Here is a 16,064-nt window from a genome sequence, read left to right on the forward strand (position 1 = left end):
TCACCACAATCCAGCCGTTTAAATCGGCTAGCGGAACGCCACCTTTGCGCTGCATTTAGCATTGGAGGAGTTTTCAGCAGATGAGACAGATGTGTGCTGAAGTTACCGTGAATGTACCTGACGGCCAGTGTACAAAGACAGATGAAACATGATCGTTCAGTTTACCTTTAGTTTAGTCAGCGTGTGCATGTCTGCAATGAAGTCCAGCAGCTCGCTCAGATACTGCCGCAAACACTCCATCGCTGCTGTCGTACACTGAGGGGACAGGACATCTGTGACGCCTACGATCAGCACTAACGAGTGGACACGTCAGAACATGAAGCAAACGAGTCTTACCCCGGGCAGAGCGGAGATCATGTGCTTCTGGAGGATGGTGGACTCAGCCAGCCTCGTTCCGATGTCCGTACACACGAACTGAGGAAACAGACGATACCATACAGACTGATCTTGTTTAGCCTACTTCATCATCCCAAACTCAATGCAAATCCTGTTTAGTAATGTTAGGCAGTGTGTGACACCAAGAACATTTGATAACATACAACTAGATACCAGTCTTTGAATTTGCTGTTGTGACATATTAGTTAGGGGTGGGGGGTTGGGGTCCTAGTTTTGGTATCAAAATATGTCATTTCCATACCAAAACTACATATTTTACAGTCACTGTTATAGAGATTGATCATAAACACAGCTAAAAAGCTTCCTACACTCTTAAAAGTAAAGGTGCTTCACAATGCCATAGAAGAACCTTTTTTGTTAAAATGGTTCCATAAATGTATTTGTGAATTTTATTGGCGAAAGATGGTTCCTCAGATTATAAAAAGGTAAGAAAGAGATGGTTCTTTAAAGAACCTTTGACTGAATGGTTCTTTGTGGAATCAAAAATGGTTCTTCATGTCATCGCTATGAAGAACCTTTTCAAGCATCTTTGTTTTTAAGAGTGTACAACAGTGGCCATCCTTCACAAAACTAATATCTACCACAGTTTTATCACAGAATGCAAAATGTTTCAATACAAGCATTTCAGTCAAATGGAATGTATGCAATATTTCAAACTTTCAAAAAATCAACCCGCCGCAACAGTTTAAAATCAGCCCAATTCCGTGGAAAAAATGCGGATTTGGCAACCCTACATCCAACACGAACTGCATCCAAAGCGATTTAAATACTCTGCATACTGATAGCACCTCCATGATGCGCGAAAATTATATTCAATATTAGAATGTTTGCGGGAGACAACAGTCCCACTATAGAAAGCAAAAGCCGAACCCCGGACATTTTGGGTGATTTAGGAATCCCGGCCGGACGCAGTTTTTTAAGTCCAAAAAGAGGACATGTCCGGGGAAAAGAGGACGTATGGTCACCCTAATATTAGTAGTACTAGCAATAGAAAACTAGTTATGCATCCAAATGTTTTTGCTCCACCTTCTCTTATTGTGAGACGCAGATTCACAGATTCATTACCTGCACCAGCAGCAGGAGGTTCGTATCAGGAATTGATGACTTGAACTTCAGAGCCTGAAGCAACTCCAAAACAACGATTCGAGACATGTAGAACTTGTCCCTTTCCTGCATGGAAGAGGAGGAAAGAAGCTTATAGAAAATTATTTTCAAATATGTGCAGACACACTAGATATAGACACACTTCTGAATGCTGATATCTCTCGTTCCACAAGCTGACCACTGCTTCTCTTTTTAGCATTGGATAGAGTTAATAAATGTCATTTTTGAAACAAGAAATTGTCAAATCTTTGCATCAAAATGCAAAGGGCAGAAAACCAGGTTAGTTGTTTGGATTCTCTCTGGTGGAACAAACACTGTGTGTGTGTAAGGGTTGTTTACCTTGCTGAAGGTTTTGTAGCATAGACCGCAGAGCTCAACGAGATACGAGAGACTGAACACACCGTACTGGAGAACAAAACTCAGGAGTTTGGAGAAGGGCTCCAGCAGACTCTGTCAGAAAGGCACGAGAGAAGCCGTTAACTTCATCAGCTCCACCGGCACGGTTATAAACAACACACACCTCTGAAATTCTCATTATCCCATTATTATCATATGATATTCATTCATTCTGCAGGGAAATGAAATGACTAGCAGAGCCAAAGAAATGAAAGGACTTACTCGTGTTGCATTTGTTACAGGAATCTTTAGCAAGCAAATGATTATTCTCAGGCTTGAGTCCAGTGGACACTTCAAAAAAGAGACAAAGGGGAGGAACTCTTTAACAGGACAATACTGAGTGCCTTTATAATCGGATTCTCTGGAATTACAGAGCACATAAAGACTGAACTGCTACCTTGAGTGGCAGAACAGCAGGTAGCTTGGTTAAAAATGTCTGGAACTGGTTACAGATGGTTGTCCACAGGTTGCTGGGCGAGTCCATTGGAAGAGTCTCCATGAAGGTGGCGATGTTGTCCAGACAGTGCAGTATAGTGCCTCCTGCTGGCAGAGTCTTCTTATTGTTCAGACCCTACGACCACACCATCAGCTTTACTACATGCACGCCTTCAGTGGTTCATGGTTACCCAACAGACACAAACTAACTGTTAATAGCTAGTAACCATACTATTAGTATAAAGCAGAGTGTCAAAATAACAAATTAAACTCGTATTATATTGCATATATTGTAGTAGTTCAACTAGCTGTTTCTGAAGAATTAAAGGAAGATAATTGATGAACTGGAGTGGTGAGGACGGTTTAATCTGCTGTTTGGAAAACACATTTTTATAAAATGTCCATTTTTTGGGTGAACTATTCCTTACATTTCTAATTGTGTAAAACATGACATCCTCCTGTAAGTTTTGATATTTAGCACAAAAGGTCAAATACTTTAAATAAAGCTTTCCACAGGAGTGTCCTCTGCTGGAAGACGTGACCTGCTTGTTTGAGGAACGTGTGTGTCATTCGTGCGGCTGATGAACAGACGTACCTCCAGGAGCTGACTGAGCGCTGCGACTGAACTCAGCTCATTGAAATCAATCAGAGATGTGGCCAGCGTCCGCAGGAAGCTTCCATCTGAAAGAGAACAACACCAGTGAAGTGTCTGCGCCGTATGTGTGTGTGTGTGTGTGTGTGTGTGTGTGTGTGTGTGTGTGTGTGTGTGTGTGAGACCGTGCTCTGAGGTGTTTCTCCAGACCTTTAATGTTGCTCTGGAACAGTTGTGGCAGGATGCCGTTGGGTGCGAGTTGATGGAGAACGCAGCGGAGGAACTGTTTGGCTACACCAGCCACATTCCCAGGTATCAGCATGCTGCACACAGACGGATGAATGACGCTCAGACCTACGCGTCTGAATGTGTGCATTACGCAAATGTCAACGCATGACTCACCTTTCAGCTTGACCTGTGAAATTGGAGCTAGAGGCCAACCTGCAGAATAAAACCAAACAAGTGAAAGAAAGCCACAGAGATCTGAGCGAATGTACTGCTGTTGAGTGTCGTATCCTGCCGTACCTGCCCACAGACTGCATGATCTCCAACAGCAGCGGAGCGGCCAGATCTGGACTCAGATGGATGAACATGGACAGAACAACCACAGCCAGAGCCAGAGTCTCCTCATCATACTCTTCAAGAACAGCCCCGCAGTCCCGGCACCTGATGAATTCACACGCAGATATGATATTCTGCACTTGTTCACGCTCAAACACTGACAGTCGGTCCCCACCTGTCGGCCATCGTAGTGGGCTGCTCGTCGCTGAAGTCTTCCGGCGCTGGAACGAACATACTGACGGTGCTGGGAGCCGACAGCAGACTGGTCTTCATAGGACCTGCGCAGTAACCACAAACTTACGTACTGTTGGATGTACGATTGCCCAAAATATACATGTTTTATTAAACAACGACGGAGCAACAGATTTTATGGAAAAATAAATGGTAGAAGTGGTTTGTTTTATTTAACATTCTTACAGATGTATGATGTGGGCAAGGGGTAATGTACCAGACACGGGGCAAAAGGCATAAAGCATTTATACAAATACTTTGGCTAATAATATGTTCTGAATAATATCTCAATTAATTCTTGTTTACTATTACTATTTTTGTTTTGATAAATATTTATTTTTGTTCAACAAATATACTGTCATTAAGATGCATGTGATATTTAAAATGTATATATTTACCGTCTGAATCTAACCATGTCATGGTAACAAATGGAAAAGTCAGCCCGCTATTTATCATGATTATTAATTATTGTGCCTTTAGCACCAAAAACAGGTACATTTTTTTTCCCAAATGCTATATTTCTATTATTGAAAAACTGCTGATTTAATTACCTGGATCAAAATTGAAAAACATTAAAAAGACCTTTATCTTAAAATATATTCAACAATTTTATTTTACAAAATTAAATTAGTTAAACATTAAATGTAAGATCAAATGGTTAGATGTCTACTATGGCAACAAGGATTACCAAATTTTTGTGCCATCTAGTGTTTTAAAGGAGAATAAAGTCAAATGCACCTTTAGCCCCACTGAACCCTACATCACAGCGGCAGGATGGGTAATATATCATCAAAGTGAGAGGAAAGTGTTGAGTGTTAATGAATGATGTTGAGGACTGACCCGTGTCCCAGGTGCTGATGTTTTGTGGTGCACTGGACTGATGCTCCAGCTGCCGCTTCATTAACTGACTCATCGTCACTGCACCCAGCGAGCCTCGCTTCACCTGACGATACTGAGCTGAGAACAGAAAAAAAACCAGTTCAGCAGCCTCTCAGAGATGTTCATGGATGAATGAAGCTGAATGATGCTTTTCTCTCCACATCTGAAGCTGATCAAATCTCTCAGGCTTACAAAAACAGCAGCAGAGGGCCGACGTTCACTTTATCTTACAGATAGTGTTCAATGGACAGATGAATATGAGCATGTATGTGTAGGTGATTTACTGGATACTGAGGAGCGATGGCTGGTTTCAGGGACGGTGGCCTCCAGGGCCGGAGCTGAGGCCGATTCTCTGGGCTTCTCCAGGTTCGACAGAGATTTCGCATCTGTACAACAACACATTTGTTAAAGTTAATGAAATGTCCTGCAACATTGTAAGGACATCAAAGTTTGTCTCCCTGCTAACCTACTGAAGGTCTTCTTGTTGAAATTAATTTATATTGTCAGTAATTACCACTTTCTTTCCTGTAATTATGAGTAACTTTGCAACCATGTGACAACTAAGTAAGGGATAATCCACAGTTAGATGTGGATTAAACATTTTTAATGCACAAAGTGAAGGCAAAAAAAAAACAGCCCAACATGCAGTAAACTACATTAAAATTGTTTAATGCACACTAAACTGTGGATTATTCCGCTTACTTACCAACATTGCCAAGTTAAAGCTGTTTGACCAGGAGAGTAAAAGAGTAAAAATGATGATTACTGTGTAAATTAACTGTGTGTGTGCTTTAGTGAAGGATAGACCATGGTGTATCTCTCATTAATTTGTAATTACATGCCAATTAACTCTCATTAGATTAAGTTAGTTGAATAACTTACATGTACTTGCAAAGTTATTTAGAGTCGGTGAAATGTCCATCAAAATAAAGTGTTAGCAGATATTAAGCAGACAGTCTACTGAGTTGCAAAGTTACTGATCGTTAGCAGAACAGTGTTAAAATAAAGTATTACCAATCATTCTTTTATTCAATACTAACAATACACATACAAACCAACGAAGACATTATTATATATGAAGTATTTTATCTGTGAAAGTACAGGAACATGACGCACAAAACGGAAGGATGCTAACAAACCAAGCTGACAGACCTGGCTCTGTAGCCGCTTCTCTCATTTTGTCTATAGTGTTGAACGAGATGTCCAGATACTCCCTCTGGATGGCGCTGACGGCGATCTTCCTCTCTTTGCGCTGCCGCGGCACGATCTGAATCTTGAATTCAGCTTCGTCGCTTTCGTCGTCAGGTTTGGGGTCGCTGTCTCTCTCATCGGTCTCGTCGTTGTCCTCGTCTCCCGCTTCTTCCACGTTTAACGGATCCAGCGACTCGAGCGCGTCCACGGAAATCTGAAGTATGACAGACCTGCTGGAGGGGCTCGTTCCGCCGTTATCCTCGGGCTGCGTGCAGGAATCGTCCAAGGATGCGTTTGGCATGTGCGACGTCTTTCTGAAGAGATCGCGTTTCTGTTTCAGGGTCATGGGGCCCTCGTGAGGAGCCGCGGGGTCCGGGAGCTCCAGAGACGCCGGCGAAGAGGCCGCGGGAGGCGCGAGTTTCTGTGTCCTGGTGCAGTTCTCTACGCTGACCTGCACGAGCGGAGGAGAGTGAGCCGCGGCGCCGACGGAGGCAGCTGACGGATCCATGGGTTTGCTCAGCACTCCGCCGGGGAGTCTGAGGGCCTCAAACAGGTCCTCGTTGCTCTCGACAATGCGCAGAGGAGGCAGCGGCTCGAAAACCAGCGAGTCGCTGTCGGAGAGTGAGAGAATGGAGTGCTTCTCGGGGATGGACGTGCAGTCGGAGGACAGGTCGATGAGATCCGGATCGTCCTTGTCGAGAGCCGGAGCTGCCAGCGGCGAGTCCAGACCGGCGGGTTTATCTTCGAACGTCTCCATGCAGCTGAGACGCACCTCGGGTATAATGGGCCTGACGTTGTCGTTCTGAGCGCCGGAGCCTCTTCGGTCGATGACGGAGTGGCCGTTGGAGGAGTCTTTCCCGTGGTGCTGAGCTCTGTGCTGCTGTCTGCCTATCGAGGAGGAGGACGAGGGCTGTAAGGCCGGCGGTCCCTGCAGGTCGCAGCGGTCGATGCAAGACTTGCGTCGGTGCTCGTCCAAGTTGAAGAGGATGGAGTCGGTGTTGCCGATGTCCAGAGACTTCTGCTTGTGCATGGCTTGCAGTCTCTTCTTCTTGCTGTTGCTGTCCTCTCGGCCCGAGTACAGCAGCGTGTCCTGCAGCGCGCCGCCCTCCTTGTATTCGGCCAGCTCGATCTCACCTGCGCAGAAGACAAGAGCAGAAGGTTAGGTGAAGAAAGCTTGGCGAGCGAGCTCGACATCCGTCCGGACACGCACTTCTCTGAGCGTTGAGCTCCACGGGCTGATACTTGACAGACTTGCTGCCACCGATCCTCTTCAGACGGGCGAAGAAGGTCTGCGACTCCTTATTGCCCGCTCCCGTCGGAGTATCGTGGATGTCCGACTCGTCAAATACGCTGTCCTCTTCTGCGCAGAAAAACACAAGGCGTTAAGCAACAGGACGTCACTAACCGTTCCGTGGTGCAGAGTCCGATCCGTACCTTTCTCCTTCTCGCTGTAGCGGCTGATGTTGGAGTTGTCGCTGTAGAGCGGGCCGGCGGACACATGAGACCTGCAGCTGTGGTACTGAGCGTTCAGCGTGTTGATGGTGATGTGGATCAGATGGAGCACCACCTCTTTACTTATGTCCATGTCTCTATATGGATACTGAAACACAGCACGACAGTGAAGAAGATGCCCAGATCCCGAAGTTCAGTTACTTACTGTCTGAGTTAAAACAGAGCAGAACAAGCATGAAACCACAACTTTTCTGTTAAAAAGCAACACTAAGTCAGTGGTAATGCTTTTAGAGGAATAAGATTCATGTGCTGTTCTTTTCAAATGAGAGATCACTGTTTGCTTTCAAGCAGAAGAGAAACCAACAGACCGTTGTTTGCTGTCATTTGGTATTTAGTTGATTTCATGTTGTGTGTGTCTGTAGGAGCCGCTCTAAACAGAGAGCAACCATAGTCTCCTTATTCAAGTTCCTCTAATTCATCTAAGTAAAAAATATTTTTGTAAAAAAAATGTATCCACTGAAAAAAATTTTCTGCTCCAATGATATTTTAATTTGTCTTCCATTGACTTTTACATATAACTCTAATGTCAAGCCTATAACTTTGTGGGGTAGAGGTTTGCATGACAGAAAATGCGCAAGTTTGATATTTCATGATATTTCATTGAGTCATTTAGATTTTTTAGTATGTTTTTGGCGTTAGGCTTTAAATAATGTACATACTCTGTAATTTAAGAGTGTTTTGAAATGTTATGGCATGTCCCAGATATAAAAGTAAATACAGAGATATATACAGAGCTATAAATAAGAAACAGCCAATGTGATGAGAGTGTAGAAATCAGACATTTTCATCATTTATCTCTAAGTACCTTATAGAGGATGACGAGCAGGGCTTTGAGCCACATCTGTCTTATGTGGGGTTTGAGGGCCCACAGCGAGCAGCGCGGCGGCTCCTGGAAGTTGGGCCTCAGCTGCGGACAAGTGCAATACTTCAGCACCTGCACCACCAGCGGCAGCAGCTGTTTGCCCAAACCTATGTTATAGTCCATAACCTGAAGAGACAAAACAACCTGTTACGGACACCGGCACGCTCCTTACAAAGAAGTGGAGCGCACAGAGCTGAACTCACCTGAGCGATTCCTGCGATGAAGGCATTGAAGCAGGTGGAGGAGCGCATTTTCTGAGGGGTGATCATGAAGCATCCCATCTGCTGATCGTATCCCAGCAGCACGTAGAGATGCCGCTTCACTGTGTTAAAGGCTTTGGCGCTGCCAATGTCTGCCTCTGCGCTGCTTTTGTCTTTGGCCATGAACTTCATGAGCACCATGATGAGCTGATGGACGGTCTGGTGGTCTATGCCCGTGTCCTCCGGCAGCACATCTTTAATGACGGAGTCGTCCTCCGGAGGAGAGCTCTCACCTGCACGTTAACAAGGCGTGATGCATTTAGTGTCCTTTACAGACATTCTGCAATTGTTTCTTAAAGGGTTCCTAATATGCTTTTTCACTTTTTCAACTCTAGTTAGAGTGTAACGTTGCTGTCAGAGCATAAAAAAGATCAGCAAGATGACAAAGCTAAAAGTCCACTCTACAATGAGTTATTCTCTTTAACAGAAAACTCTTCTCAGGAACTACATCAAACGGCCTGTTCGGATTATAGCACTTCTTCCAGATATTGTGAAGTCTCACTGTCACTCGTTTTAATAATGCCTACCTACAGGTTTAAGGAGACGAAGATGAAGAGCTGCTTTAGTACCCTTTTGTTTGTGCTTGCAAAGGTTGAGCATGATCCTCTTGTTCGTAAACAATCTCAGGGACCGAATCATTAATATTTGCAGCTGAGCAGATGTAACCTGTGGTTATGGTAAGGGGCGTGTCTTTACCGGAACACACTCTAAGTGGTTCACCAATTACAAAGAAATGAGGGGCTTCATCAAAACAGGAACTGAACGGCACATTTGTGGCAGACTAGGAAGAGAGGTGCTGCAATTATGTAAAATATAAGAAAGACAATGCACTTGAGAACAATCCAGCATGAAAACCTATTCTAGCACACCGCAAAAACAAGACTGTGTGAAAGGACATAATACAGTTTAACCCTTTAAACGGATGTTTAGGCCTGAGGTGGGGTGATGATTCTGAGCACATGTGATGAATATAATTAAATATATCACATGACTATTAATATACAGCACATGCTGAAAGAAAGAACTGATGTGTCCGAACACCACCATACATTTACAGTATTTTCAGTGGGTAAATAACTCACGAGCGGTTAGCGTGCTTTACCTGTCAGGACTTTCTCCAGCATATTTCCCAGTATGGGTGCCGACTGCTCTTGTCTTATGAGCCTTAGAGCTGAATCCAGAAAAAAGAGAAACGGAAAAGACGTCTTTGATGAATTCAGAGACAAATATTTGAGCAGAACAATCATTTCACTGCTCAAGTATGTGACAGATACTGATGGGATGTTCTCATGCAGGTCAGCAGATCATGAATCCAGCTCGACTTCAGGCGAAAAGCGTCTGGTGTGAGCGGTGACTGAGAAAGAGCACAGCCACAGGAAGTTCAGGCCACTCACGCAGTTTGTTGCACAGTGTCTCTGGGAGGGAGAAAGTGCGTTTGGACCCGGACGGACCCTTGACGCTCTCTCGTAAGGAGCGGACGCTCTTCTGGCGATTGCGGGCGAAGCGAGCGCGTCTGATCTTCCACATGGCCGCATCGCTCAGGTTGGCCACGTTAGTCCTCACCGCCGTGATTGCTTGCAGAGTAAATCAAGACACGGTCTATAGTCAGGGTTTCTGCAGGTTTTATGAACATTTTTATAAGACCTTACCAAGACCAAGTGAAGAAAATATAAAGAATAGTTTAATGGGAACACAATATGCCAATATGTTCTTTAAATGTAAATCTAGGGGAAACACAATGAGTTTTATTAGCAACAGTTTGACAATGTCTAACAGATAACAGCTCTGCTTCATACTACTAGAATATGGAATTACCTTTTACTGTACCTTTTGATCATTCAACAACAAAAAGTGATGTTCTTCCTTAGTATTTTAATCTTGCTTTCCACCAGTGCAAATGTCTAAAAATTCATAAAAAGTCTTGTTTTATGAGAAAGGCATTAAAATGAAGTGAACTTATGATTAAAACAAGAACAAATATCTGCCAATGGAAACATTTAAAAATGGAGAACAGAGAGAGTGTGTGCAGGAGCTGTGGGACGAACAGAGACTCCAGCTGACACAACTCTGACTTCAGCATGGACCACAATGAAAAGAAAAATCAATTTAATTCAAAGATTACTTAAGCTTTTATAGCTAGCTGACAGATATTTGTTGTTGTTATGAGCATAAACTCAGTTAATTATGTTCAGTTTCTTAGAAAGCAAAACTTCTTATCTTAATTTTTTGTATTCTGATTTAAAAATGTTTAGATATTTGTACTGGAGAAAAAAGGAAAATGTTCTTTGTTCAGCTACACTTGAGTGACTTATTTAAGACATTTTAAGGCCTTTATTTGTAGAAGGGCAACTTAAGACCTCCTCTTGATACTCTATACACACTCTACAGATGTGTTGACATGAACAGTTCTTTCAAACACACACTCACTTGTAGGAAAAGGAAACTCTTTATTGCAGTCGAGGTGCAGCTGGGCCTCGAGCGACAGCGTCTCGAAGCGATTGACGAAGAACTCCCAGCTGAGAGCGGGGATCTCCTGTCTGAGCGAGTGCAGCAGCAGCAGTTTGCTGAGGATGACGGGCCGGTCCCTGACCACCGTGTCAAACTGGAAGTCCAGACACAGACACAGGCCCTGGTGGAAGACACACACACACAAAGACACGTTTGTCCCTCTCTCTTGGTGACGTCACGAAGACGCGACGGCGTCTCTGCTCACCTGCAGCGCGGGCCGTTTGATGGTGTCCAGTAGCAGACGCGCTCTGGTGGCCACGGCGGGGTTGACGTCCTCTACGCTGGCCAGAAAGCAGCAGAAAGCGTGAGCTAGAGAATACTTCAGCACGTGGCTCTTAGTGACTGAGCCGATGTCCAGAAAGCGGCACAGGACGGCCACGCGCTCCACTGAAAGAGACGGACATTATTTCATACAGCTCTGTCAGCGCTAACAGAAATAATATCATCAATCATGAACATTCATGCGATGTGTCTGATGACATCAACTACTGTTATCCTAAATATAGAAAAAGGGTGTGCTACTCGTAAATGATAAACAAGAATCTGTAAGGCACTCAAATAGTTGAAAATAAAAAGCCTTTCATTAATATAGGCTAAATCTTAAGAATGCTGTTGGACAATATGTTTCAGCTTTAAACAGCTTTCATCTGGCTACAAATCATTTATCCACAGAGACTTGTTTGTAATATATAAAAACGGCCATATTCACGGTTGTTCGTATATATCATGAAGGAACCGAATGAATCACATGGACGATAGGAGCTGGTAACAGACCGAAAGGCCTTCTAAAACATGCAAGGTTTAGGACAGACACACAGCCGGAACAGCGCTAGCTGAAAAAGATTCTTTATCATTTCCATAATTGTCCTGCTTGTAATCTCCATTGTTTTTAAATTATGCTCATATATATTATGGCGTGTGAAATGTTTGTAGTCGCTCCCACTTGTTAAAGGCTTTTTACTTTCCACTTTAGTGTCTTGCAATTTCTTGTTTTTAATTTAATTTTTTCATGAATTCGTCATCATAACAGTAGTGTGTTGTAGGTGGACGTAGTGTGGTTGTAAGTGCATTAATATCTGGTTATCATTGTCTTCCCGGCTGGTGTTCAAGAGTCCTGTTTTCTCGTGACTCTGTGATCTTTAGGTCTGTGGACGTAACTCAGATCCTTCTTCAATGTGCGGCTGAGTCATTTTTTACCCTAATCCCTAACCCTGTATATAAGCACTAGTAATAATTTGAATATTTTCTGTCAGATTCAGTAGTTGCAGCTGACAAAGTTATGATAGTTTGTGATTTTAACATTCACATAGATGCAATGATACTTTAGCAGTAGTGTTTTCCCACATCAGTAGTGTCAGATCGGATCACCATTAGATCACAAACAGCATCAGCTCGTCGTACAGCGGGTCGACACTGTGAGCAGTAAATGTTGAACACTTCACACAAACGTCAGTTACCGGCTATCAATCCTCTCTATCTGTGCAGGTCGTGTTTGTGGATGTGTGTGAAAGCGTCTGACTCTAGCTCAAGGTCACAGCTTCTCTGTCAATCACTGTAAGAGGCTCCCGTTAATCCCACAGCGCTCCAGGAGCCCAGCGCTAATCGCGGCAGCAAAGCGTTTTAGCAAATGAACGGAAAGGTGTGGACGTGAATGTGATCAGACCTGCTTCGAAGCGAATCTTCCAGTCCTGACTGTTGAAGCTGCTGTCCACCAGCCTCCAGAAGATATCGGCTCCGTGGGACAGAGAGAGAGCGTGCAGGAGCTGCGGGACGGACAGAGACGCCAGCTGACAGAACTCAGACTTCAGCATGGACCACAAGCTGAAGACAAACAACAATCAGCCGCATGAATAGAAACATACCTGACTGTAAACTGTCACGATATGGGTTTAACTGTAAGTCTCAGACAGTGACGGTAGGTTTGCGGTTATGAGGAAAAGGTACCTGGGAATGAGCATCTTCTCCTGTACGTAGGCCAGGAATTGTGGGTGATCTTTTCTGGCGTGATACAGGCATTCTCCGTGCAAACACAGGATCTTCAGGCAGTTGAGCATGTTGAACAGGATGTCTGGCTCCTCAAACTTACTCATCTCCTACAAGAAACACCGCAACAGTCTCGTGAGAAACGCGAACGCCGCACAAACCCGACCGAACCGAGCGAGACGCGTACCTGCAGAATGGTGTACAGAAGCTTGAGAGAAACAGGAAGCTGTAGGTACGAGAACTTCCTGTCCGCGCTATTCTTTAACGCTAAGGAACAGAACACATTTGTGATCAGACGTAATGCACTAACACACAACACATCAACAATGACTGCTACTGTAAACAGAGCTGGTCTGGACTGTAACGGGCCGAAGGGCTGACATACGCGGGATCTCAGGAGAGGGATTGTGGCTGCCGGGGTTTTCTGACGGAGCGTCTGCTTTGTCGGCTCCATTCTCCGATTTCAGAGAGAATTCAGTTTGAGGGAAAACCAAACTATCCTCCAGACACTCGGATGGTTCCTGTCAAACACACACCACACGTATAAAGCTCTTCATCATGATCACTGTTATCTGTCTGTGTGGATCAGGGAGAATCATATTACAGTCATGTTAAATGTAGTAAACTATATAGCATTCATGAATATGATGTGATGGAGTGTAAGAAAGCAGAAAGTTTACATGAGGTTTGGCAGGGTCAGTCCCACAGTCTGTTCCTAACACTGTGCCCTAACTACACGCGACGTGACACAGTAAAAATTACCTATTGCGTGTTAATCTGAGTTTTTGTCCTAACTAGCCGCAACAGTTCAACAGTTCTGAATGGCTGTGATATCTTTCATCTTTTTACTGCCTAGTAATATGTCACCTGATTGGCTGGTTTTATACAATTTTCAGGAGAAACACTCATTCTAATGGCACCAATTCACTGCAGAGGATCCATTGGTGAGAAAGTGATGGAATTATACATTTCTCAGAACTGATCAAGAAACAAACTCCTTGACAACTTGGATAAACTGAGGGTGAGCACATTTTGAGCAGATAACATTTTTTCGGGGGAACTACTCCTTTAATTAGGTTGCAGGCTATTAGGAAGAGAATGAAATAAGTAGCGGATTTGTCAAAGTTAGTGACTCTAAGTTTTGAGTCTGTCACAGTATTAAAAAATGAAGTTTGGGAGGAGCCTAATCTTTCAGTCCTGTCAATCATCGCTATATAAGCAGCAGTCACTGCACCGCCCCAGCGACAATTCTTCCCGCATCCCTCCGCCTCCCCTTTTCCCCATTTTTCTTTCTCTTTCTCCTTTCTTTTTCCTCCTTCACAGCATACAATCATTGAGGGGGGTTATTACTCAGAGCTTGAGCCAAGCCTCAGGTTTGACCGTCCTTTTAGGACAACAAGCCAAGTTCATTTACCATTATCTAGCAGGACTGAATGGGCAGGTGAACTTGTGAAATCTTTTTCTATATTAGTATGACAAAATATGTCTCAGATAACCGCAATGCTGAGCAGCACGTACAGTATAAACAAAATGAAGCGTCAAATCTTTACAGTCAAGGTGCTCCTGGTTTTGACCAGGTAAAGAATGAACCTGGCATTATGAGGAGACAGCGAAGGGGCTTTAAAGTATCTTTTGCCCAGTATAAAAACAACAGAGGTCAATGGAGAGCCAGCGATAGCACAGACGTGTCTCACCACCAGCCGTATCTCCTCACGCGGCGTCAGTCTCTGCAGCAGATCGCAGGCCAGCTGGTAGCACAGGATGCTGGACTGGCAAAGGCTGCACTCCAAAGCCTTCTCATCCTTCTGACAGGTGTGCGAGCCGCCCCACGGAGCCTGAAGCACGCTGTTTATGATGCCCACCACATCCCGACCCAGACTGCTCTCCAGTCCAAGCGTCAGTGCGTCATCCTGGAGCTCCATCTACACACACACGCAAACGTATGTTAGATATCTTCTAAAAACTATGCCAGCCTCAAACTCATTCTCAATCTGATTTCTCTATGTGTGTGAATGACTTCACCTGTTTAAGGACCAGGTCAAACATGAGGATGAAGCAGCCCAGGTTCATGTCGTCATCGTCGCAGTCCAGGTCCAGGGCGCAGTTTCCCGCGGCGTGACCCAGGTTCTTGAAGGGGCTGCAGCGCAGGGGGCTGCGGAAGGGGCTCCGGAACGGACTGGGAAACGGACTCAAGTTGTTGTGCTGCCCTCTCCTGCCGGGGTCTGACACCACACTCACCTACAGCGGAAACACACATCCACAAAAATGCTAGTTATGCTTTATTTAGGGTGACCATACATGCCATTTTCCCCACACATCCTGAAGATGATTTCTATATTACTAAAAGGGGTCATCGGATGCAAAACTAACTTTTACTTGTTAATATGTGTTGGTAGTTTGTGAACACAACCACCCTACAATGATAAAAATCCACCCAGTAGTATTTTTTTTATCTTTAAAAGTAATATCCCCTTTTTAAAATCAGCTCATTCTCAGCTTCTTATGGGTGTGACGACACACAGACAGAGGCCCCTCCCACGATAGTTGATTGACATGAGCGTCTTACTTTAGACCCGCCACTTTCAGTTCACAGTCCGACTCCGATCGCCATTGTGTGACTCAGGTGCAGACGAGAATGCATAGATTGAGCGATTGAGGTGTTCTGTTGTTGGATGTAATAATGAACACAGCAGTCGTCATTTACTCCTGACATCTGAGCCGCTGAAGATGCAGAGGAAAACGTTACTTTTGTTTTTAAAATGAAAGTGCTGATTCCGATCTACATATGCGTCTACGTTCGTGCGAATCGTTCCTGATGCAGCTTCACCCACAGCAGAAGTGAGTATAAAGGTTTTTTTATGCATCATTGTGAATAGCCTTATTAAATAATGTGCTTGTCGGCAAGTTTCAAGGTAAAAGGCTGTTTTTTTACACTACTATTGAGAATTTTTAACCAAAGTATATTATAGACTTTTTATTAAGACCCTAAAGAATCATAAGAACTTGTGGAAAATGGGCATCCGATGACCCCTTTAAAATATCCCATTTTTGGCTTTGTTGGACTGTTTTCATACCTGCCAGAGGAAATGACTGAAAAGTAGTTTGACCAATGACATTGGCATTGTATATAATCGACCAATTGAACGGTCGAAGC

At 44.1% G+C, this 16,064-nt stretch overlaps 1 protein-coding gene across 2 annotated transcripts in view; it reads right to left on the minus strand.

The window, feature by feature from the left end:
* The window catches only part of unc79 (unc-79 homolog, NALCN channel complex subunit), a 35,925-nt gene that overhangs the window by 2,198 nt on the left and 17,663 nt on the right, over positions 1 to 16,064 (minus strand). For both annotated transcript variants that reach the window (XM_073826662.1, XM_073826661.1), the window contains exons 18-45: positions 14,933 to 15,148; positions 14,605 to 14,832; positions 13,296 to 13,431; positions 13,098 to 13,177; positions 12,872 to 13,020; positions 12,591 to 12,748; positions 11,133 to 11,314; positions 10,847 to 11,048; positions 9,814 to 9,993; positions 9,522 to 9,590; positions 8,363 to 8,652; positions 8,103 to 8,285; positions 7,220 to 7,385; positions 6,996 to 7,145; positions 5,747 to 6,919; positions 4,879 to 4,980; positions 4,556 to 4,672; positions 3,660 to 3,762; positions 3,449 to 3,589; positions 3,326 to 3,364; positions 3,134 to 3,246; positions 2,927 to 3,012; positions 2,294 to 2,467; positions 2,119 to 2,187; positions 1,840 to 1,950; positions 1,462 to 1,566; positions 337 to 414; positions 166 to 255 (exon numbers count right to left, since the gene is read on the minus strand). In XM_073826662.1, coding sequence (XP_073682763.1) covers positions 166 to 255; positions 337 to 414; positions 1,462 to 1,566; positions 1,840 to 1,950; positions 2,119 to 2,187; positions 2,294 to 2,467; positions 2,927 to 3,012; positions 3,134 to 3,246; positions 3,326 to 3,364; positions 3,449 to 3,589; positions 3,660 to 3,762; positions 4,556 to 4,672; positions 4,879 to 4,980; positions 5,747 to 6,919; positions 6,996 to 7,145; positions 7,220 to 7,385; positions 8,103 to 8,285; positions 8,363 to 8,652; positions 9,522 to 9,590; positions 9,814 to 9,993; positions 10,847 to 11,048; positions 11,133 to 11,314; positions 12,591 to 12,748; positions 12,872 to 13,020; positions 13,098 to 13,177; positions 13,296 to 13,431; positions 14,605 to 14,832; positions 14,933 to 15,148 — 4,890 coding nt within the window. The remainder of the gene's footprint in view (positions 1 to 165; positions 256 to 336; positions 415 to 1,461; positions 1,567 to 1,839; positions 1,951 to 2,118; positions 2,188 to 2,293; positions 2,468 to 2,926; positions 3,013 to 3,133; positions 3,247 to 3,325; positions 3,365 to 3,448; positions 3,590 to 3,659; positions 3,763 to 4,555; positions 4,673 to 4,878; positions 4,981 to 5,746; positions 6,920 to 6,995; positions 7,146 to 7,219; positions 7,386 to 8,102; positions 8,286 to 8,362; positions 8,653 to 9,521; positions 9,591 to 9,813; positions 9,994 to 10,846; positions 11,049 to 11,132; positions 11,315 to 12,590; positions 12,749 to 12,871; positions 13,021 to 13,097; positions 13,178 to 13,295; positions 13,432 to 14,604; positions 14,833 to 14,932; positions 15,149 to 16,064) is intronic.

This window comes from Garra rufa, chromosome 21 (assembly GCF_049309525.1).
Source record: "Garra rufa chromosome 21, GarRuf1.0, whole genome shotgun sequence".
NCBI lineage: Eukaryota > Metazoa > Chordata > Actinopteri > Cypriniformes > Cyprinidae > Garra > Garra rufa.